We start from the raw sequence: 25,288 nt of genomic DNA, 5'->3' as shown, positions 1-25,288 counted from the left end.
ATAAAGAGAGTAAATGGGATACTATATATTTTATGTCTGAGATCTGGAGGTTTTTAGAATACACATTATCACTGATGACTTACGGTCGCCAAGTTGCAAAATGCACAGAGCAATGGACGACTTGCGCTTTAGACTAATATCTTATCTCAGCGGTAAAAAGGAAATTTTCTGCAAGAGCTTACTAAAACTAGTAAAACTACCAAGTTTGGCTGCGAATTGTTGTAAATTACAGAAAATGCGAAGTTGTCGATTTTTACAAAATATGCCAACTTTGCATTTGCACTAATTCAAGTACGCTCTTCCTAGCTGTATTGATTTATTTTCTCTTATTACTTCGATCAAAAATTAGTCTGAAGCGCAAGTCGGCCATTCAATATTATCCACTTCGGCAATCGACATGATATTTTCAGTATCCATTTTGTACCAAAACATTTTCATACGCGTATGGGTATGAAAACAGCGGATATAAAAATTAACCAATCAGAAGCTAGACCCTGGTCAAAGCTGAATTATCACTTCCGTCATTTCATATCACTTTGGCACTGGAAAAGATTATTAGCTACTTCATTACGAAAAAGGTATACATTTTTACTATAAAGATGTGAACGTGCCTTTTCGTTTAGGAATCAAAACACAAAGTTTGCAAAAAATCATTACCTTTGTTATAATAATTAAAGGTTAATTCATTACAGGATACAAAATATACGTTTGAGTAGAAAAAAATGAATCGAAAATATCAGGGCCTAAGCTGTCTATATGACCAATAAACAATAACATGAATCACGTGAAAATCAAGATAATGGAAACAGGCTTAGATAGCCATGTTAGCGATGCCTTTCTTGTCCCCATAATCTTGGGGCTGGCCGTAGCTGTAAGTAGACGGCATGCCTACCGGGTAGCCATGTTGTACAGACGATGATTGGTTGCTGACAACAAAAGCTGTACCTCCTGCAGTTTGCATTGGAACACCAGCGGTGACAATTACAACTGGATCCTATACAAAGGTAATATACATCATAATTGGCTGGAAGATTGGAGTATTATGATCGTATGTTTCTTCTAGCTATATCTTCGTCTAGTTAATTCTCAACAAACGGCGGACGTTTCTTGCGTGCGAGAATGGGTAACAACTAAACACATTCCACGCCACCCTGGCCGTGATAATTCCCTCGCTTCGAGGAAAAAAGCAGCTCAAATAGAGACCTGAAACAAGATTGGCGTTGTTGGACTTTGTTTTAGCTATACTCAGTATCTTCGATTGTGGAACGATTTCGTTAAATCGTGCATAAACGTTCTACATAATATGAAACCTGATATTCAGCAATGATGCGAGGAAGCAAGGGAAAATTTGAAAATCAATTTTTGCACTGTGTGTTTCACGTTCGCCTTATAAAATAGAAAGCTTAACGCGTGCGGCGTCGATACTCACCGCATGAGCACAGCAGGTACCCATGCAACCAAACATCGACGCGGTGAAGGTGGTGATAATCAGAAAGATGAAAAAGACAAGGCAAACGGTGGTTAAGATATGAATTGTATCGAAATCTTAGCAGTGCATGTTCCCTGTAGAAAGTAAAGAAAAACCTTTTTAGAAACAATTTACTAAAATCAACAAGAGACCCTTTCGATAATTACACATAATTACGATGATTAAGTCACAGCGTTATCATTTTAGATTTAGAATCAACTTAAATGAGATGGTCTTGGGGCTTCGTTTTAGTGTTATACCTTGTTTCCACATTTATTGGTCAAAACAAAAAATCCTTTTGATTCATGTGTCGAAGAAGGGTGTTTTGCACGTGGCTATAGTGAAAATGAAACTTGAAATCCATTTGATTTAACTTGGTTCTCAATTTAAAAGCTAATGTGGTGTCGTAATTACTGAAAGGGTGAAAGGATTTCAAGTGAGATACAGTAGAAGCCATTAAATGATTTGATAACTCACATATTTTTCTATTCAGAATTTTCTATTAGCGGGCTAGCGCTGCGAACTCTCTCGGAGGTGATTTTTCGCGGGCGAATTGAATTAATTTCTTCTTCAAATCCGTTAGTCACCAAAATTCAACGAGACGATGAACACTAACATAATTATGATTTTTTAACAATCGTACTACAGGTTTCTGACCAAGATTGTATGATTTAAACTCACACGAGTGAGGGCCTGTTTCATCAGATCTCCCACGATATGAACAGGTGCAGGTATCTCTGTCGTTCACGCAGATCATATTTTTCTCCTTGACTTCACTTAACTGAATGGTTGAAATGGTCAATGCCAATGAAGCGCCCAGAGAAACAAACACTGCGATGATATTGAAGAACAAGGCGAAGCCCATCTAAAACGCATTTATTATTTGGAAATAAAGAAATATCCTTATATTTGTTTATTTTAGAAATTTTGACTGAAATTGTGAATTGTACTACACATGGTGAATTATACACATGGTCATAATTATGCATAGTCTCCTGCGCTAACCCACTTAAGGGCGGTTCTCAATTTTAGGTTCTACGACTTTCTACTTTCGACAGATGCAAACGAATGAACAAGTGAACAGTTATGAAATGCTCTATATATTTAAGGGGTTCTTTAACAACATCCCTTAAACCTAACTTATCCATTCGATCACATCTATCGAAAGAAAAAAAAAAGTAACTAAAATCGCAACAAAAGTTGCCCGTAAAATTACTTATATCGTCGTGTAAAATCAGTTATTACTTAGTAGTCAACTTGATAAAACATCTTGACAAGGTGATCAGAATATATCGTATACTGACCCGGCGTATATACAATACGCCACAATTGCCGATGATGTAACAGTTGCCACAGTTTTCTTCTTTTTAAGCTGGGTAAAGAGCTCGGCCTCGGGCCGGTTGTATGAAAGCCGGATAGCGCTATCCACCGAAAGAATGAGTGATTTTAAATCAATTTTTTCAATCGCTTTAAAATCGCTTATTATTTGCTATAAATTTGGTTAAATCTTAGTATTCCTAAATCGAGCTGGATCTCTTTAATAATTGTTCGTTCTAAAGAAGAAATTTTATCGCTTTTCAACTCTTCGAGTAATTTAGAACGGTTGAAAAAATCACTATACTGTGGATAGCTGGATTGCTGAACCCGGATTTCATACAACCGGCCCCAGATTGCCACTAAGTCGCAACGAAATACTTTTCCCTTACCACAACACCTTTTTTAGTTGCGCCGGCAACAATGGTCAGTATTCCTGGCACAGCATACTAAAGGCAAAATATTTAACATTTAATGTAACCAGAAAGTTTCTCAAAGGGGTGCATATTCCGTTTAAAACGGCCGGTCACCGAGCTTGTACCCGCGAGTAGGTATCCCTGGACCCCGACTATTTAGTGGAGAGTTTGGCGATCTAAAACGGTAACGACAACGACAACACTGCAGTGATAAAAATACATTCACTTTAATATAATATGGCATTCAAAAAAAATACGAGTTAGCATTGACTTGATTTGCCTCTTTAAATTTCCTCTCACCCTCTCAAACAGTTATTAAATATCATAAATCTATAAATAAAGTCGATCAACACATCAACTGATGCCGCCTGGTCACAACGTGCAACGTTTAAAACCACGTTTTCTTTTGTCCTCTTTCTTTTCTCGTCCACTGTTCATGAGCACGTTGCGGTAATGCCTGCATTGTTCCATTAAAGGCTCACACACGCTGGACGCGATTCACTAAAGCGACGCAAATTTTTCATTGTTAGAAACGAGTAAATTCAATTCTGAAAGAATATTTTGCAAGATATGGGTACCAGACCAGTCAAAATGTACCATCAATCGGTAATTACCAGTATTGTCACATTGTCGAAATTAGCAACTTCTGAAAACTGAAAAATTCGTAAAAATTCGCGTTGGCGGATCGCGTTTGGTGTGTGTCGGCCTTAAATCGTATAATTGTCGTGAACATGTCAAGGTGGCTGATGTAGTGCAGTGAGCAATAACCGATTTGAACACAGAAAAAAATACAAATTTCTCATCGCACTATTTCTCATCGGTGATAATGACTCGTTCAAGGACTCGTTCAGGAAAATTACGATTTAATGGAAACCATGCAGTCTTAATGCATGAGATCTCTAATTTGATGACGAACATAATAATTTATGTGACTGGTAAGTGTTTCTGCAGTGCGTTGTCGAATTCTACACTACTATATATCAATAGTCTACTACATTACTAAGGTATTTTAATCACCTGCTAATTATGGCGGGGGTGGGGATTAAAATATTAATAGAATGTAAAGAATAAATTAGTATAATGTAGAAGTGTATATAGTGCTGGTTATAATATAATATGATTGATATAGTCGTGTAGAAATGGCTACAACAAGCTGGCTCGCTGGTTATTAAATGATCTTAATGTCACTAATTATGTGTGTAATCTGTAATGCTACTAAAAGCGAAGTTGATAAACTTCGAAGATGAGTGATCTGTCTCAAATAAAAATAAGCTAAAGTGCCGTTTCCAAGACTAAAATTAATATTATTCCATAGTAAAAAAAAACAAGAAAAGACGCCCAACCGCGACGTGATTAATTTCGTTGTGATGACAGTTGCTGCGCGTGTAGCTATATTAAATACTGGCGTTAAAATTGTTCATGTAACTTGTAACTTCTGAAACCCTTTCTTTCATTTGATATATTAACTACAAACTCGATGGTCATTTAGATATAGCTGAAAGTTGAAGAACCGATTGATTTCCTTTGAGACAATGCGATTATGATACGACATATTTCCGCTTTTGCCCAAATTTCAAAACACAACAACATTCACACACAACACTAAAATAGATTTGCTTGGTGTGTAGGGACACCGCTTTTGATTTTTAGACATTGTCCCCATTATACTTCCTAGACTTTACAGATATTTGATATTCGTTTAAAAGAAAAGCAACAGTGTTGCCGGAGAAGGCTTTACATTATGGTATGGCATTGTTATACGTTATGTATACATTCAGGACTGCTTTAATTTTCATGAAGATGACGAGAGGGAAAAACTCGATTGCTAAAATTCTCGTTATTTCAGTTACGATTAGGTTAAAAAACCTTTATTATAGCTGTCATTACACAAATACTTACATAAAGCGACCACGGACCGGCTGAGGCAGCTGAATCGCCTGACAATTTGCTCGCTGCAATCGCGCCACATGCAGATCCCAATGACGACAGCAAAACCCAGCAATATACAACCAGTTATTATCGAGCCAACAGCGGTACTTCTTGACATTGCCATGTTGAACTGAATTTGTTCCACGAATTATAATGTAAGCTCTCATTGGGATGATGAAACTACTGGATGCTGATTGGTTGAAGGAAGTGAATTTATTTCTATAATTATACTGCGCGGCCAATTGTTTTAAAGCCGGTGGGCTTGACCTTGGTTGAGTAATTCTTACATCACTTTTCTAAACTGTTGTTAATGAAATTGAACATTCTTTTTCTATAAATGTTTCCTGGAGATAAGTTATACCCATCCAAGATAGAAGTCTTATTTCTGAAAATTTTGAAACGAAAAGCAGTGCATAGGCATACAAAGCAAAACAATGGATAGCCTTAATTTAACAACCTGCCTCGACACTGAATTTTCTTTTCAAAATCCATGTTATGGAATAGTAAGGAAGTTTATAACATATCCATACTAATTGCTATTTCCATACTATAGATATGGTATAGCATTTTTAGCATGGGTATAGCATTTTTCAATACAGCGGTTCAATTCCCAAACTAAACAAAGTATTTATATGCTTACGGTGTAAAATTTTAAAACTTATAAAGCGCCACATCTGGATTTCTAAAGGCGTCATTTTTATCTGGATTTCTAAAAACATCATCTTCTAAAAAGGTAGTCCTGCGGCAAACTTTTATACGATTGTTTTGCCTTTTCCAATATTTTTTTATTGCATGGCGTTCCGGCTTTTAATCCCACCAGGGGGGTTGTCTTATGCTACTAGCATGCTACACGAATAATGAATGCTACACAAATCACTATGCTACACGAATAATCAATCGATATCGCTACTACAATTAGGGATTCAGAACTTTGACGAAATTTTCAAACATAACTGAAAATGTACTATTATAATCCCTAACATTCTATTATTATTCGTCTCTAACATGCACTCAATTTAAATTTACAGCTGAATGTAAACTCTTCATAACTATCGTCTTGATCGTAAGTTTGTAGGGTCATACATGTTATCATGCAATTTCTGTAATCGTATAAGTTAAAGCTCATTACCCAACGTTGCATGATTAGTACTAATATTCTAATATTGTAATTAGTACTAATATTATTTGCAAACAAATATTCTTTTTACTGGATTGCTTCATTCTTTAACAATGACAGTCCTCAACTATGTAAGACCTTCCAAAGAAAGCATTGCAATCAATTCATCCAAAGAATCTGTGTCCTTACCATCGTTGCCATAAACATTCTGCGCCGAAGGAACGGCATCCTCCTTCAAACTGAATGAATAAACGTTAAATTTAAAAAGATTTAATATCACAACTACTAAACTATATTTGGTTTACACCAAGTGTTATACCAAGTGTTAAATTGCAAAGAATCCCTGTATTCAAAAAGTTAACTCATACTCCTTGAGCGTGATATGGAAAATCTATGATTACTTATCAATGTGAGAAGCTTTTCTCGATCATTAGGAAGATTCTACTCAAAGTATAAGAAACTGAAAATTAAGCTCTTATTCAAGTGGAAATACTGCCATGCAGTCTTAAAGACGTGATTCAGATCTTCCAGTGAGTGTGAGTGAGTTTTTGAAATACAGGCGTAAGCTCAGCGGCATAGCCCGGAATTTTTTGACATTTTTTACACCGTTGATCATGATCGCCTAGCTAGGTGCTAAAACAGCATATTCCTCCCACGAAAAAACTGGAAAGTGAATCTGACATTTAGCTTACCTCGAGACAGATAGTCGGCGAATTTCTTCAATTTCCTCATAGGTTAATACGATATCTTCACCAATTACTTGAAATGGCGACCAAGCAGATGGTGGGTATTTTTTCTTCATTGCAACCATCGCATGCCGTAGCGCACTACACACGGAACAGCCGTTGACCATCTTATCGTAAAACTCAATCATGATTTCCATCGTGGCTGCATCGTCGATTTGCCAAAGTGCCACGAGGACGGCACGTGCTCCGGATCCGAGGAACGAACGTGCGATGCCGACGACGCCCTCCGAAGATATTTCACCACGGCCACTATCACAGCAACTCAGGACAACAAGACGGGCATTCAGGCGACACCTCAGGATATCTTCAGCAGTTAACAGATATGATGATGGGTGATCTGGTGCTCCGTCATTGGGTGCCAGAAATACTTCTGCGTGTTTAAAATAGCCATGTGATGCTATGTGAACAACGCTCGCATTTCCAATTTCTCTCAGAACTTTCTCTTTGGTAGCCTGGTGTTTTAACAACGGTTGCGCATTGAAATACTTGCTACACTCAATAGCTTCTTGTTCAGCGTTTGGTAAGGGGGGTAGCTTAATACGTTGGCCATCAATTTCAGCCATGTCAATCTCCGGATTTCCTACGAACAAAGCGGGTCCGAGCTGAGCTGGTTGTCTCGATAAACAGAAATTAAGCACGTGCAAAGACGGGATGAATTGTAAGCTGTACTTTTCGCATAAGTAAGTCCCACTAGGATCGAGAAGAGCGGGAAATGGGAGCGTAAACAAAGGTCCCTCAGGAACGATGAGCAGTTTTGAACCATAAAGGTGTTCCTCGATAGGTTGGATTAAGGCAGCGTAGAGGTCTTGCAGGTCAACATTATAGGGAGCGCTCTGGGCTGACTTCTTGGTCGAAAGGCTTGGTTTTCGAGAGCATGAATTGTTCACGAAATCCGTGTTTCTAAGATGATGAATCTCAGCTATGTTTTCACCTTCATAATTTTCATTTTCATCCGACATCGAAAACAGAGGGTTGCTTTCTGACAATTCGATATCAGGCAATACTTTGAAATCTTCCCGTAAACTACTCTGCGCAGTTCTGACGTTCAGGTTGCCCTTAAGGCAGGAAATGTGTCGATGTAAGTAGTTTCTCATCGATCTCTCATGCGGGATCTTATACGACTTGTGAAATACGCCTTGAGAGATCACCCACGAATTCAATTCCCCATTTGATCCAAATGCATACGAAATGATTGCGTCTGCTTGTCGAAAATTTAATATGTTGTTAAACGAATCGACGATTAGATTTTCCAAGCTGCTTGGGGATGGATCTAAGGCAATGGTTTCCATTGGATCTTCTTTGTAGAAATTGTCGAAAGGTATATCGTCACACGATTGAACTTTTTTCCAGGTTAGATCACGCAGAGCCTGTGCTTTGCCACAATCGGATACAACAAGGGCTGTCTGCACCTCTTTCAAATTGAGCAAACTTTCAAGCAACAGTTTATGAACGTGGGAGAATCTATTGGACATGGAAACGTTAAACTCATCATGCTCACGTAAGGATTTACGTATGTCTTGAAAATTTATTATTGATTTTGCGAAAAGCGAACATGCCTTGGAAGGATCGGAGTTTATGTAACATTGTCCTAACATTTCTTGCGCAATTGCCGTTAATTCTGGACTGCCAAGGTCAGGTCTTGAGATTTCAAGTAAGCGATTAAAATTTTCAATAGCTTTCTCAAATTGATCGTGGTTTTTATGATACTCCCCCAAACCAAGTAAAGCTTTTGCCAACGATGATTTGTCATTAAGCTTCTCGGCAATACTCAAATGTTCAAGATGACAATTGAAGGCCTTCTCAAACTGTTTCATGTTGGCGTACGTAATTCCCATGTTTCCTTGCGCCCGTCCATTTCGAGCTTCGTTACCAAGCTCCTCGGCAATGTCTTTATCTTTACTGTGACATTTCATTGCATGTTGGTGCTGACCAATTTTGCTGTAGGCATTTCCAAGATTCCCATTGGCTCTTCCTATTTCAGCCTTGTCGTCCAACTCCGTGGCAATTTTTAAATGTCGTTGATGGCTTTCAATAGCCTCTTCCAATCGACCAACTGCTATATAGAATTTACCCAAATTCCCGTAAGCTCTTCCCTCGCGGGCTTTATCCTGGAGGTTTTCTGCGATTTTCAAACAGCTATTGCAACATTCAAGTGCTTTGCTGTACTGTCCAATCTCGATATAGAAAGGGGCCATGCTTGCCAGGGCATCTCCTTCGTCTGCCTTGTTGCAAAGGTCCCTCGCTATCCTCAGGTGTTCACGAAATTTTGATCTCGCTTCTTGCATATTCTGTCCGAACTCCATGTATGCATTCCCAATTGTTCCTGAAGCCCGCCCCTCTCCAGCTTTGTCGCCGACCTTTTCAGCAATAGCCAATGCTTTCTTACCGGAATTAAGAGCCTTTTCAATCTGACCACTCAAATAGTACGACTTTGCCATACTTTGGTGAATGCGTCCTTCGGCTGCTTTGTGACCAAGCTGTTGAGAAAGTTTCAATGCCATATTTTGGTACTCAAGTGCTTTTCTGCATTGGCCACTCGCAAGGTAAGTATTTCCTAAGGTCTCGTAAGCACGTCTCTCGTCGCATTCGACATAGTTATCTTCAGCAATCTGCAAGCTCGTCTTTTGAAGGGCAATAGCATTTTCGTAATCACACAGCCCTTTGTAGGCATTGCCCAGGTTTCCAAGCATCTGACCTTTTCGTACTTCATTCCCAAGCTCATTCGTAATGATTCTTTCTTCTTCGTGGTATTTGACTGCCTTTTGATATTGTCCCATTTCCGTTAACATAGTACCAATTGCTCCTTTTGCTCTGCCAATACCCGCCTTATCACCAATTTCTTCAGCAATCCGCATGAATTTCTGGTAATATTCTATTGCTTCATTACACTTACCAATTGCAGCGTAGTAACGTCCGAAATTTTCATTTGCCCGACCCTCTTCCTTTTTGTTTCCAATTTCTTCCGCCAGCTTCAATTCTTTTCGAAAACAAGCCGCAGCTTCACGCTGATCATCTTTACCAAGAAGAGCCACTCCGATGTTTCCTTTAGCGCGGGCAATTCCTGATTTATCGTCTAATATTTCGACGATGCTGATTTCTTCCAAAAGAAAACGTTCTGCCTCTATATATTTGCCAAGTGCCGCGTGAGCACAGCCCAGAATATCGTTTGCTCTTGCTTTGCCGCTATCGTTGTCAGAAATTCCCAATGCTTTACGGCTAAACCTTACCGCTTCTTCATATTGACCTCTTGCCAGATGTACTTCGGCTATGTTGCAGTTGGCGTTGCCCTCTTGAACACGGTCACCAATTTTCCTAGCAAGTTCCACGTACTTCTCTTGCATATCAAGAGCTTTTCGATAATCGCCGTTGAGGATGTGGTCATTACATAAACATTCCAAGGCAAAAGCCTGCTCTTTCATGAATTTCTCACATCTCTGTACAGCTTCTTCGTCGTGTAACCTTTTAGCAACAACGCCAGAATGGCAATAGTTCTCAATGGCTAGCAGCCATTGTTCTTTGGCACTGTACGAATTAGCGAGGTTTTCGTATTCACTTTGTTGTCTTTTTTCGTCGGTGAGACTTCTGGCAAATTCTAAATTTTCCGAATGTTGTTTGATGGCATCTTCGTAATCAGTATTCAAAAACAATGTGCCCGCCAAGGCTTCTCGGATGTCTGCTTCAAAATCCACATTTGGATCTACCAGGCTCTGGGAAAGTTCCAGTGCTTTTTCAAAAAACTGAATTGCCTCGGCATATCTATGTTGAGCAGAGACTGTTTTGCCAAGTTTGTAGTATATTTGGCATCGCTTATCTCTTCCTGCGATGTCAAGGTTTTCCAGATAATATTTATAAGCTTTATCAAATTGATACCTGTTGTAATATTCATCTGCCAACATCTCAAGCACTTCTTCTTTCAATTTAAAGTCGCCAGAATCCACAGCAAGATTCAAACACTTTAAACACGAATCAATAGCATTATCGGAATCACCAATCTCTGCATACGATTTACCTATTTTAAGGTAAACAGTTGCTCTTTCTAAATTGCTCGTCTGCGTACCGACCATTTTTATGAAATACTTGTAAAACTGCAAAGATTTTTCAGGTTGGTTGACCTTTCGGTAAGAATCGCCCAAGACTCGGGACGATTCTAAAATTCCTGCTTTCTCGTTTTTTTCTTCTGCAATTTTCAAACAACGTCGGTGATAAAAGATGGCATTGTCGTAATCTTGGTTTTCATAATATGTATTTCCCATCTTTCTTTCACAATTATAAACTGCTTCGGCATTGTTAAGTTCGTTCGCCAAAGCACGAGAACTGTTGTACCACTTGTTGGCTTTCGACCACTTCTTACAGGAGGCGCAGACATCGCCTAAATTCTCCCGTGTTCTTTGCTCTCGTTTCTTGTCGTTAAGTTTTATTGCGAGGTCCAAACTTTTCTCGTGATATTCAATAGCGCTATCGTAATTGCCATTAGAGTAAAACGCGTTTCCCAACCGTTCCAAAGCATCTGCCTCGCTTTCTGGGTCCCTCGAACTTTCGGCTATTCTCAGAGCCTCGTTGTAGCACGAAATAGCCATCGAGATCTTTTCCTGAATGCGAAACACATCTCCTAGTTTCAGACAAACGCGTCCTTTCAATTTTCTACCTCCTTCGGCGTCAAGGTTGGCAATCACCTGAGCTTTCGTGTAATGCTTTTGCGCATCGTTATATTTAGATAGATTTGCGTAAGCATCTCCTAAATTTTCGTGGACATTTCCTTCTTTTTTCTTGTCTTCCAGTTGTTTTACCAGCTCTAAACCTTTAAGATAACACTCAACGGCTTTTTCGTACTCTTTACGTTCAACGTAACAGACTCCCATGTGTAGAATATTTACCTCGGCTATTTCAGATCTGTCACGTTTTTCATCAGCTCTTTTCAAGTATTCTTGGTAACAGTTTATAGCCTCTTGCAGCTCATTAAGTTTTTGGTGCACACGGCCCAAGTTTTTGTAGGCTAATGCAATTAAAACTCTGTCATCAATTCTGCGGGCTTTATCTAAGCATTTCTCAAAATATTCAATGGCACGCTTGTATCGATTTTGGGCAAAATTTACTCCACCCAAACGTTCGTACACAAGGGCGATACCTTTTCTGTCTACCAATTGTTCGGCAAGTTCCAAAGACTGCTGGAAACATCCAATAGCTCTCTCGTAATCACCCAACTCTTTGTGAATGCAACCAATACCCATATGTACCTGCTGTTCTATATCCTTGTACATCGAGTATTTTGAGATTCGAAGACTTTCACTAAAGTTCCTTCTAGCCATTTCGTGTTTTCCCAAACCTTTGTAAGCAAACCCTAAATTGCAAATTTCTCTCGCCACTCCATAATTTTCATTGTTTCCCAACTGCGAAGCAATTTTCCAGCTCTTCTCATGATATGGAATGGCTTCCTTGTATTGACCATTATGCTGATAACACAAACCCAAAATAGAATTGACAATTCCATTTAAATCTTCGCCTCCATCATTCAAAAATTTTTTCATGAAGTTGATGGAACGTTCGTAATCCCCAACGTGAAAGCTCGAGTATCCTATTTGCACATAGATATTCGTTTCGTGTCGTGTAAATCCTTTCTCTTGAGAAATAGTCAAAGCTTCTTCATAATACTCGAGAGCTTTTCTATGATCCCCTCGGCCGGCGCATTCAATACCCTTTCTAACAGCCTCCTCTACATTCTCTTCACATTGTCCCATTTGATAAAGCTGTGCAGCCCCCTGTGCAAGGAGAGATACTATCTCGATACCTTGTTCCCAATCCCAATTTTGTGAATTAGAGCCCATTATATTTACGCAGATATAATGTCGAAGAGGATGAAACAACTACTACAGTGTAGCTATATCCGGCTGACGTGTTTCTCAAGTTACTAGATTTATGATCAAAGTGATCCAAAGTGATTGTTTTCAATACATACCTAGTAATGAAATTTTGTCAGTACTCAGTGTATAATAAGCTACTGTTGTTGATAGCATAGGAAGATAACTTCTTCCAATTTCACAGTCTACCTGCGAATACGGGAAATTATACGTAATACACTTCTTAAAGTTGGAGAGCGACGATTTAATCCCACGGACGCTTTTCCTCGGCGAAATGCGAAATATTTCACCTGTTTTTTTTTGAATTTTGACCACTTGAAGAAATTAATTTTGCTTCATTGCTCACAATTCAAAAGAAGCAGGCGAAGTATTTTGCATTTCGCTTGAAAATTTAGCCCGTGGAACTAGGGCTTTTGGCGCCTTCAAATGAGGCATTTTCACGGCCTCAAATGAAACTGCAATATCAGCTAGATATCGGAGGTTCTTTGCACAATTAAAACGTTTGTATGTTTATTTCAGAGTCCTAGCAGTATAATTAATTTCCTGTAGCTTATTTCAAGCAAATTAATTGCCAGGCGTCGTCGAGCTAACCGCGTCGTAGATCGTAAACTCCCTATTACAAGGTGGGGACGAACTACAAACTAATAAATGTTTCACACATTTTTGCCATCATTTTGAATTTGGATTTCTCTGCCATGCATATTCGTTCCCAATCCCTGTGCATTACTAAACGCGCGATTCTGACATAGTTCATCTAGATAGTTTGTCCTGTGTTTATACTCGACGAAAGAATGTTAGACGGGTCATTCGTCCAGACGGATAATCCGTCTCTCCTATAAACCGGGCCATTGATTTCAAAATGAGTGTAAAATCATAGAACAAAATAATACCATTCAACTGTCCTTAAACTTATAATACAGCCTCAGATTGAGGCCTCATAGAACAAAATAAGCCTAAATTGCTGCCGAGTGTCAGCGAGGCAGAACACTATTCGTAACTGACATTGATTCTCCGGAGTTCAGTCGACCCAGTCTTTTCACGTTGTCACATTGTCAACATCTCGATCTTGTGTCTTTCCGATAGGAAGTAAGATTATTTTCCGGGGGTTGACGTCACATTTTAGTATATTCTTCAAATGAGGGGGAGTGGGGAGTGAGGAGTGAACGAAAGTAGTTTTTTCGAGAGATGAACTCAGAATGATTTACATCTTTTGGTTTAGAATACAAAAAGATTTTTGAGATTATATTAGTAATTAATATATATTTATTGGTTTAATTCACTGCTGTTTCTATAGCACGGGACGATGTACTGTTAAACTTGGAGTTGAGTAATATGATTATGAGTTATTATGCCTTTATAGGGGCGCATTCAAGTTTTCGGTTTAATTAATATTTAGTGTGAAAGCTGATCATATTCATATATACTCAGCTGTTTACATGTAGGGAGCTTACTTTAGGCTACTAATTTATATGCATATCTTACCCAATCGCGAAACTTAAAGACTTCTTTCAGGCAACGTTAACGTTGTATTTAAACGCTTGCAGTCCTGTCGTTGCGACGCAAAAGCCACCAGAAACGACTATAAAGTTATTATCCTATAAATTTCAGAATCAAAGCGCCAGTTTCGTAAAACAATCCGCGTTTATCCCATTGACCTTTCCTACGCTAAACTACCTTAATTACGCAATTCGAGTCTGTCGGAATTTTAAATAATATTGACATACAGATTAGCCCCGAAACATTTGAATGCATAAATCCGTGATGTTACACAAGAGCGTTGAGCTATTTTTCACATTATCCAAGGTAGTTTATAGTTCTGGGGCTAGTTGTTCGAAAGGCGTTTAGCTTAAACGGTGGATAAGTTCGAAATGGAAAACAAAATTATCTATTTATTGAACAACTGAACTGAAATATTTCGATGTAGCTTTAACTTTCAATGCATGGAAGTGCATATTTAATGCAAAAGATGTAGGTTCATTCATTCACAAGATGTATGAGAATATTTTTAAATTTTGGCTTATCCACAGTTTAAGGCTTTCAGCTAAACGCCTTTCGAACAACCGGCCCCTGTGGTGTGTGCCATGCTCGCTATATGATTTGCTCCTTGTTTTGTAACAGTGGCATGCAGTCAGACGATTGTAAGCCCCCGCCGCTTAATTTTATTACCCGTTACTTTAAACAGTAGCCGGTCACCACTATTATTGGCCTAATAAACCTACTCACAATAGAGAAGCGCGCTGTGTAAATTTAATACTACGTATCAAGCTACAGTTCCCGATAAACAGCGACGCTTCAACGTTATTTTAGCGGAAGCCCGGAAGGAAGCAGGTCAGGTTAGAGCAAGCAGTTGTATTATACCCAGTGATTTCAATTACACTCGCTAAGTACGACACAAATTCGCGGTTTTAATAAGCAGCGACGGAGTACCATGGGTCAATTCATCGTATAGTTGTGGTATAGTACCCAATATAAATCTATAAATCTCTTGATCAAGCGTGAATACAGACACTGAATGAATATCAGATTTTGATCTCGCACTCAGCGTGCCATGGCCAGGTTGTAGTAAGTTATCAGCTTTTACGTACATTCAACACAGGCTAAGACGCAAGATCTCAAACAATTTTGGATAATCTTACCTTATCGCAGTGACATTCATGCAAGCCCTCTAAAATCTTTGATTTTCATATGTTGTAATCTCCTATGGTTTGCATATCGTCTGTGATTGATAGTGAGTTCATCGATAAAGTTCGGCGAGGTCGGGAGTCTGGCATCGTGGATTCCTGGAATTGAGGATTCCACGAATCAGGAAATTTGCGAATGCAGATCAGAATGCAGATTTGCGAATGCGAAGACAGGGGGAGGAATTTGAAGCCTTGATCTTACATGATACTAGATAATAAATAATAATTGGATGAGGCTGAGCATGATATCAAGAATTATTATTCATTAGATAGTATAATCGTCTGCTCATTTGCTGAAAATGTACGGTTAATTTTAGATATCTGTCGGTGCCCGCGCTTTTTTACTAGCAGACATATCGGTTAGGTTGTTATTTGTAAGGTTATTGGACCACGCCCGATCCCCATAATTGAAAAGAATATCGGGCGAAAAATTTCGTTTGGTCGAAAAACTCCGCCTAGTGGAAATACCGGCTTTTTTCCACTTTTTTGCGTGATCAAAACATCAAGTCGATTGCAAGCGCAACATGAACGATCGTTGGTACTCTAGTTTCCTTGAAAATAACTATAAAAACTTCGTGAAATAGCCAGTTACCGAATAGAATTGATCCAGAAGAAATGAGTCTCAAGACAACCAGAATTAAATAAGGTGTTTTAACAATCTATTTTTACATGGTAATTAATATTTTTTCTGCCGAGGTGTGAATCGCGAACTTGAGTGGGGGTTCGTTTATTAGATTCAAAGTGCGAGCACTACCCACTAATTGTGTGAACATTCATATACTTGTCTACGCAAGCAGTTCGCGGAATTGTTCTACAAGTGCAAAATCTGTTTTACGTAATACTTATGTTGTCTTTGAAAATACATAGCTAAACGTCAAGTTTATATGTAAAGTATCGGGTAATATAATGTTTATATTTACATAATACTGTAAAAATTATTGCGCTCGTCTAAGCTGCTACGTTTGCTATTGTTCATTTTTCTTATCTTCATTTAATGTCTCTTCGGTTTTTCCAAAATCACTTGCATTAAACCAACCGAACAAACAGCCGGCTAACACAACCGGATTTTTATGACCAGCTTCGAGAGCACTTCGTGTCGCCGCGACCCTCGTCATTGTGGCCTGCAGTTGAGCATTGGACTGCTGCCGCTGACCAGTTTTACAGTAGTAAGCAAAATCTTCGCAATTATTACCCAAGATCTGATATTCTCCAAATCCATTTGTAAGACACTCGGTCACACGCTCCAGCACTTTCTCAGTGCCTTCGCACTCCTGTGCGCAGTAGGTACCAGGCCACTGAAGGTTGTCCGTGCCTTCGGGTACGCCATATTTGTACACCCCGAATGGATAATCTTTCACGAAATCCTGAAGAGGGATCTGCTGGACGAGACCATTGCTTTCGCAGTGACCATCCAGATGGCTTATGAAATGAGTGATTGTATTTTTTCCATCGACGATGCCTGAAAAAGTTTAAAATTTGAGGTTTCTTTCCTGGCTCGTGGGTTGTAATACCTCTCGGAATGTAATCGAGTGAATGACGGAATAATTATAAATTCCTCATCAGCGAATTGACATAACATGCACGACGAAAATGAACCAGAAAAAATATTCGCGAGTTTTGTTGGAACAATAAACTATTGTTCACGCTTGTAAACTTTGCAAATTATCTTTTCTCAATACCTTACGGTGGAAATAAGTTATTTCGACAGGAAAATTTTATTTAAAATATATACTGTATTCTCATCGTTCGGATACTAGGGATACATCAAAAAAACAATATGCATGTAGATTACTTCCATAATATACAGATGTTTTAAATATGCTTCATTTAAACGCGCAAGCATTTTATCTTGTTTTGGTTACTATATAAAGAACGCGAATTCTTGGATTCCACAAGACAAAAAAGATGACTTATTTTAAAGTAAAAATGACAAAACTTGTAAGGATTGTATATCTTGCAAACTGCCATGCATTTCTTTGCAATTACAGACAAATTGTAAAGAAAATTTCTTCAAGATAGTGTATATACATAAAATTATATAGATATGGTGTTGACATTCTTTATAGTGTATGGCGCAGCCTTCATTTAACCTGAGCCTAAATAGCCGTACGGAATAAATAACCCGGCAAGTTGTGTTTGAAATCTATTTCTTGTTATTAAATATTATCATGTTTTTACATGTTTTATTTGCAAGAGGGAACCTAAATGACGAATTATATTATGAACCTAACTGACGAATTATGAAGTATTTTGTAGCTATATAGCATGAAATGAAATCCTTCTAATTAACGAATCGATAAACCCAGTTATAAACATAGACATAGCGTTAACTTTATATCACGAGTTCTTACCATGATGTAAATGACTGATGCTTTGCATAGCGAACACATGATCTCCCACAGCGAATTGCATTGAATTTTCATCCATTTTGTTCGCATTAAACCATAATCTCGCGTTCAACAGCAAACACCGATACGAATAAAAAAATTTTCTGATAAGAATAAACTCTTTCGATACGAAATAAACAAGTTTTCTGAAACGAATAACCTCTTTCAGTACGAATAAACAAGTTTTCTGATACGAATAAACTCTTCCGATACGAAATAAACAAGTTTCGTTTACGTTTAAACAAGAGAGTAGATTATTTACAATACAGGTTTTCTACATCCAATAATGAAGGCTGGGACAGAACGCGGTTCGCCACAGACAGAGGCATATATTGGATACAGCGTAAATTATTTATATACTACCTGTAAAATATTAAAATTAGTTTTAGCTCGCTCTATATTATTACATCTCTGGCGTGCAAGCTTTAATTATCGTATAAATAGATCTATGCATGCCATATACAATTACAAAAAGTTTACTGAAAAATAGTATTTTAAAGGAAAATATAGCCATTCCGCGATTTTCACTTTTGTTGGAGAAAACTTGTTGTGCATGCATGAAAATAATATCCCCTACACTTCATATGGCAGCTACATTGTAGTTAATATCCTACCAATTTTTTAAATTACAATCAAGTAATAATAGAAACCCCACAACGGCAACACAATAATTATATAGTGAACATAACTATAGCTATAAGGTTGTTTCATGATTAGTTAATCATCATTGGAATTCGTATAGCTAGGTTAACGTTTTATGAATCATCTCGGCTTAATTGCGGAATCAGCACCAGCTAGACCTTTATTGATGATATTTGGTCTTAATGATATAATTATACTGTACTGATTATTCTGCAAATTCGTTTTATAAATTTTACATCGTGCATATAGTTACCATGCAGTTATTCTGCGAACTCGAGTAGTATATGAGCTGATAGCCGACGAGGCGCATAGCGCCGAGTTGGCTATCGGCCATATACGACGAGAGTGAGCAGAATAACTGTTTTATTATATACACAAACTTTGTCGCCCTTTCGGTGCATTTTGGTGTGCTATTATCAACTAAAGCTTGGATTTCTATTCACTCAACACTCCCCAAATCTTTCGGCCATTTTGTTTACTTTCTCTATTAGACAGATATGAGCTAATATCTGTCTAGTAGCCAACCAATGAAATTGCAGCATACCTCATATCTGGCGCTTGTGTATATGATAAATTTTATTATTATGTTCCATCTTGGTTCATTCCGCTGGATCAATATTTTCCCCATTTAATAACTCCCTTTTAGGAAGTAAAAAAATAGAGTATATTTCATTCCAAAACCGGAGTTAAATCTACTCCACTTTAGTTCATAACAAAACTTTTAATGTACTAAGAGTAAATATTACTCCACTGCAGGGGTAAAATATATATATCCGAGTACTTTTTACTAGTAATATCCGAGTAGTAGTATATAAGTAGAAATATCCGAGTACTTTTTACTCCTTTATTTGTACTCCAGGAATAACTTTAACTCCAATCTTACTACTCCGGGAGTCAATACAACTCTTATAAAGGAGTAAAATCTACTCTTGAAAAGAGATATAGACATATCGGAGTAATTACTGTATATTTACTCCATTACTTTCACTCCAAATATGCCAAAGTAGGTAGGGCATTTCTTGGAGTAACAGAACTCTCATTAGGGAGTAAAATCACTAAAATGTAACAGTAACAAATCCTTTATTCTTTGTGAAAGAGAAATAAAACGAATAGGACTGAATTCATGCGCAAATGATGTTCCAAATTGTTAAACTTTGTTGAAGAACAAGGTTGGCTAGTTGGGTATGGTCAGAAGGGGCTAAATCCCATAGAATATTCTATAGGACTTCTTATCCTATAGCATATTCCATTGCCATATTCTATAGAATTTTGAGATCCTATAGAATATTCTATTGCATTTTCACATTAAAGTGCCTATATCAACCTCAGGGAAATAACCTACTTAGATAGATTAGACGATTTTAAGAACATTTGCAATATATTTGATAAGTCGAAAATTTGATCTTCATGTACTTTTCGGGCCTCAAAGTTGGCTTTTTTTCGTGTTTGACCGTGAGGTGCTGTGAGTGGGAACTAGTTGCCCTTTTTCACCGGAAGTGACGTACATTGGAGAACACGCTAATTTTGTAAACAAGAAACACGCTTTAAAATATAGAAATATTGCGGCAATAAAGTACGAAATCTTGTAGCATATAAACTTTTTGGTTCGTTTTTTGCTAAAATGACGTCGTCAAGTATTTTCGACAACTTAGACAGCCAACTTGATTCGGATATTTAATTCATCCCGGATTATGTATTGCCAATATTGGAAGTGAAAGACGATGCGATACAGTTTCTTCAAGAGACAGTACGCCTACACATGACGGTTTATATGAACCTTACCAAGACAAACCGATTGCTGACCGTGCCGAGTATAATGAAGACTAAAAGAGGGACGTGTACATGAAGAAAGAAGGCAGCTTCTTTTATTCGCAAAACGGCCTACTATCCCAGTGTCAGATTGGTAAGTGAAATATATAAAGGCACTATATCATTACATATAAAGCACTACATATACTGACATTTCACCCTACTGTTTCACAATCAAAATAAATATATGTTTCTGTGCAAATGTAAAAATTGCAAGATCGATCTCTTGGTAAATGAAAAACAGGAGCGTTGAAGCGTTGAGTGGAGAACTTGTCTTACAAGAAGATGGAGAAGTCCCACATTGCATAACAATGCGCCCAGGTCGTTGCGTCTGTCTCATAACATAGTATAAATTGTGACTTGAAATAGGTTAATTTGCATACAAGCTGAAAAGGTCTATTGGTTTATAGCTACTTGGGAAAGAGAAGAATACCTTTGCCAGCATGTGCTCATGATTCCATTCCAGACAAAGTTTTGGAGGAAAGATCTTTAAAACCATCAAACCTTTGTCTTATAAGCATATACAATATAGATCAATGTGAAGTATTGAGAACTTATTCTAAATTATCATGTTTGAATTGAATTGAAATGGATAAAGGACATGCATTTTAGCCACTAGTTATTGTTGAATACTTGTCTGTTTTAATCACCTTGCACATTTATACTTCCTTCCATCTATGTTATGAGACAGACGCAACGACCTGGGCGCATTGTTATGCAATGTAGGACTTCTCCAACTTCTTGTAAGAGAAGTTCTCCACTCAACGCTTCAACGCTCCTGTTTTTCATTTACCAAGAGATCGATCTTGCAATTTTTACATTTGCACAGAAATATATACTTATTTTGATTGTGAAACAGTAGGGTGAAATGTCAGTATATGTAGTGCTTTATATGTAATGATATAGTGCCTTTATATATTTCACTGACCAATCTGACACTGGGATAGTCCGGCCGTTTTGGGAATAAAAGAAGCTGCCTTCTTTCTTCATATACACGTCCCTCTTTTAGTCTTCATTATACTCGGCACGGTCAGCAATCGGTTTGTCTTGGTAAGGTTCACATAAACCGTCATGTGTAGGCGTACTGTCTCTTGAAGAAACTGTATCGCATCGTCTTCAACTTCCAATATTGGCAATACATAATCCGGGATGAATTAAATATCCGAATCAAGTTGGCTGTCTAAGTTGTCGGAAAAACTTGACGACGTCGTTTTAGCGAAAAACGAACCAAAAAGTTTATATACTACAAGATTTTGCACTTTATTGCCGCAATATTTCTATATTTTAAAGCGTGTTTCTTGTTTACAAAATTAGCGTGTTCTCCAATGTACGTCACTTCCGGTGAAAAAAGGCAACTAGTTCCCACTCACAGCACCTCACAATCAAACACGAAAAAAGCCAACTTTGAGGCCCGAAAAGTACATGAAGATCAAATTTTCGACTTACCAAATATATTGCAAATGTTCTTAAAATCGTCTAATCTATTTAAGTAGGTTATTTCCCTGAGGTTGATATAGGCACTTTAAATATCCAATAATATATTCTATAGAACATGCTGTACACAATATTCTATAGAATATATGTTATACAGAATGTGTATTCATTGGTCGAGAATCATATTCGCATTTTTTGTAAGGTTCTCTCGACATACTTTTGAAGTCTTAAAGTTAAAATTCTCTGCAGAAATCATTCGTTTTGTAAGGACAAATTACGAATATTTCACACATATGACATATCTCATATCAGTTTCATAATATGCCTGTTCGCAGGCTAGATGGCGGGCGTTTAGCCTAAACAAGGCCGCAAGGTTATGTGGGACTTGTTTAACCGCCACGCATTTTCAAATTTTGAGCGCGTCTTTGTATGTAGTTTGTCATCCGTTGATTCAACGTTTTATAACTAATACTGGTAGAATTTAGTGCGTTTTTCTTTCGTATTTTAACATGAAATACGCATTCTTTGAATTTGTCAAAGAGGAGTCATAGAAGGGTGGTGAAACACGCTGTATTATGCGAGAAAAATCAGAAGATATGGATAATTTTGTGAATGCCTGAAAGGTGACTAGGATCGTGAGAAAGAAGTGCCATGGCAATGAGAAATTTCTAAAGTTAAGAAAATAATCAAAGGCTCATTGACCCATCTACAACAACATGTGTTGCTAAAGTATTGGAATTCAGTGGTGAGTGTGTTTTGTATATGCCATATGTTTGTATAGGCAACATATGTGTCATATGTTCTCTATACCATTATAATTTATAATCTTATAAATTTTTATTCACATTTAGATTAAACTTTTTTTTGAACATTTTATTTACACCTTTTATTTATACCACTATAAATAGAGCCATTCCAACTAAAAATTATTTCTGTCAAGGAATTAGCACTAGCTCTAGATAAATTTTATATATCATTAAAAGTGAATTAAATATAAGGTCTTAAGTGTTTAATTGTGTATTTACTGTTAAAATTTACAGATTTCCTTATGTCCAAACATCACACTAACCAAAGGTCAAAATGGAGCTCTAAAAGCAAAATTAAATGTGAAAGATTTTGTTTATGCAATGCCGTGGATGCAAGAACAACTTTGCTCTCATTCCATTACTGGAAAGGCTTCAAATGCCTAGCTTAATTCAAAGAAAAGGATGCAAAACCAGAGCCAGAGAAAGTTAAGAGTATATATGGTAAGCAGTATATAATTGTTAGTAATTATATGTCTGGTCCAAGTTAATATATCTTATATACACATCTTGGTTCAGTTATTGATGAGTTCTACTTTTTCTAGCAGTGTCTAAAAGGTGCAAAAAGGTTTGGGGGAAAAGAGGCTGACATATGACAAGTTATGGCACCAAAGATTAATAATATTGTGCAAGTTGAGAAAGCCAAGTTGAAAGCATCTGGACATCAGTAACTATATGACATTCCATTTTCTACTATTTACATGTTCTGTACATGTAAATATATTTAGTATAATATAGCCTAGTTATGTTTTTGCTATTTCTTGCACAGTCATTTCATTTGGTGGGAAAACTGCAGCATGGTAATAATTTTATCTAGAAAATATTGATTAAATTTATACATTCATAAAAAACCAAGCTAAAATATTTCAATTTGAGTGACACCATATTGTTTTCAATTACTTAGTGCATAATATTTCAATTGAATCCTCCTCAAAATGTGTGAAATGTATATTATTTTCACTTAACTACCATTTAAGCTAAACAGCCTTCAAACAACCGGCTGCAGTTGTTTTATCCACGAAACAAAATGATTATTTGACAGACTTAATTACCAGAACTAGAGTTCTACATGCAAATTAAAGTTATATGGACACTTATAGGACTTGTTTTTTATTCTTTGTTGTATAATATATATATTTCAATTTCTTTAATCTCTAGTTTTATAATTTATATGTAATTTATAAGCAAGGCATTTTCATTGAATCTTTGCATCAATTGAACTTTAAGTAAATAAATTTGTTACATATATTTGGGAACATTTTATTGGTTTGTATGTCTCACTCTTGCCAGAAGGAAGTTTTGATTATGTTGTTATAAAGTGATATATTTCAAAGTCGAAACATGGCCGAATATTGAATATACCATTTATCATCCAATAGCATATTTAATAGATTATCCTATGAAATATACTTTAGAATACATATTCTATGGAACATTTTATCACATATCCAATAGGATCATAGAATAGGTTCCAAAATCCCTTAGAATATTCTATAGGATACTCAGTAGAGAATTTTAATGGGATATTCTATAGAACATAGAACATTCTTTACCACAAGACATTTATTTAAATGAACTGAGCCTATGTCATTATGTAATTAACATTGGTAATACTGTTACCTTGACCCAATTTGTACGAATGTATGATAAAATTGTTTATTAAGTTTTTCTTCCTTTACAGTATTTGTTGTGTTTTACTATTTTTGCCTTCAACAATATTTGAGTATTCAACCCCACATCAGGAATAAAATTTGCTCCACTTTTCATACATTTTTGACTCCAAAATGAGAGTTAAATTGGCAAACTTAGAGTACTTCTCACCCTCAAAAGGAATACAATTTACTCCAGTTTTGGTATGTTTTTTACTCCTACATAAGAGTAAAATTAAACCAAAGTATTTTTAGCGCTTGTAATGGGTAAAATATACTCCACTTTTGGGTTGATTTTTACTCCAAAATGAGAGTGAAGTGTTAAACTAGAGTGTTTTTTACTCTGGCAAAGGTAAATATTACTCTGGATTAATGACGTAGAAACTACTCTAAGAATGGAGTTAAAATAATGGAGTAAAATATACTCCCAAAACAGAGTCAACTGGTACCTTTTTTTTACTCCTTTTTTGGAGTAGTATCTACTCCTTAAAATTAACAGTATATATATATATATATATATATATATATATATATATATATATATATATATATATATATATACGTATATATATATATATATATATATATATATATATATATATATACGTATATATATATATATATATATATATATATATATATATATATATATATATACATATATATATATATATATATATATATATATATATATATTATATATATTATTATTATATTATTATACAGTAGTCCCCCACTAACTCGAACTCGCTTAACTCGAACTCCTCGCTAACTCGAACTAAATCCAATTCCCCTTAAATTTGACAGTGTTTTTTATAGTAATTTACTCCGCTTAACTCGAACTCGCTTAACTCGAACTCCTCGCTAATTCGAAAAATTTTGTTTCCCCTTGGTCAAATATATCCGGTTAACTCGAACTTTGGTTTCGAATCATAGATCAGCAAACTTTAAAATGTCAGAAGATAGAATTTTGACAACTGGAAACTATTAAAATAACAACAAGTTAATCAGTGTATAATTGAATATAAATGCTTATAA

General features: G+C 36.7%; 1 protein-coding gene and 1 long non-coding RNA gene across 2 annotated transcripts; one reads left to right on the top strand and one right to left on the bottom strand.

Annotated features, from left to right (window-relative positions):
- Nucleotides 1–6,371: 6,371 nt before the first annotated feature.
- Nucleotides 6,372–9,491, bottom strand: LOC114522804 (tetratricopeptide repeat protein 28-like). Its single transcript, XM_028543552.1, has 2 exons — nt 6,937–9,491; nt 6,372–6,483 (listed from the first exon to the last, which is right to left on the bottom strand). Exons 1-2 carry the CDS (start codon nt 9,489–9,491, stop codon nt 6,372–6,374), a joined length of 2,667 nt encoding a protein of 888 aa, XP_028399353.1.
- Nucleotides 9,492–22,224: 12,733 nt separating this feature from the next.
- On the top strand, nt 22,225–23,439 carry LOC114522929. Its single transcript, XR_003686959.1, has 3 exons — nt 22,225–22,543; nt 22,839–23,045; nt 23,147–23,439. It is a non-coding gene; the product is annotated as an uncharacterized LOC114522929 (long non-coding RNA).
- The last annotated feature ends 1,849 nt before the right edge of the window (nt 23,440–25,288 follow it).

Source organism: Dendronephthya gigantea, unplaced genomic scaffold, assembly GCF_004324835.1.
Source record: "Dendronephthya gigantea isolate DGI-Jeju-01 unplaced genomic scaffold, DenGig_1.0 000024F, whole genome shotgun sequence".
In the NCBI taxonomy this organism is placed as follows: Eukaryota; Metazoa; Cnidaria; class Anthozoa; order Malacalcyonacea; family Nephtheidae; genus Dendronephthya; species Dendronephthya gigantea.
This window is presented reverse-complemented; position numbering and strand designations above follow the sequence as displayed.

Excerpts from the sequence above, each read along its gene's own strand:
- LOC114522804 (XM_028543552.1), bottom strand. The coding sequence starts at position 9,491 with ATGGCATTGAAACTTTCTCAACAGCTTGGTCACAAAGCAGCCGAAGGA. Across the intron at positions 6,484-6,936 it reads CGCCGACTATCTGTCTCGAG|TTTGAAGGAGGATGCCGTTC; the intron begins GTAAGCTAAATG and ends TTATTCATTCAG.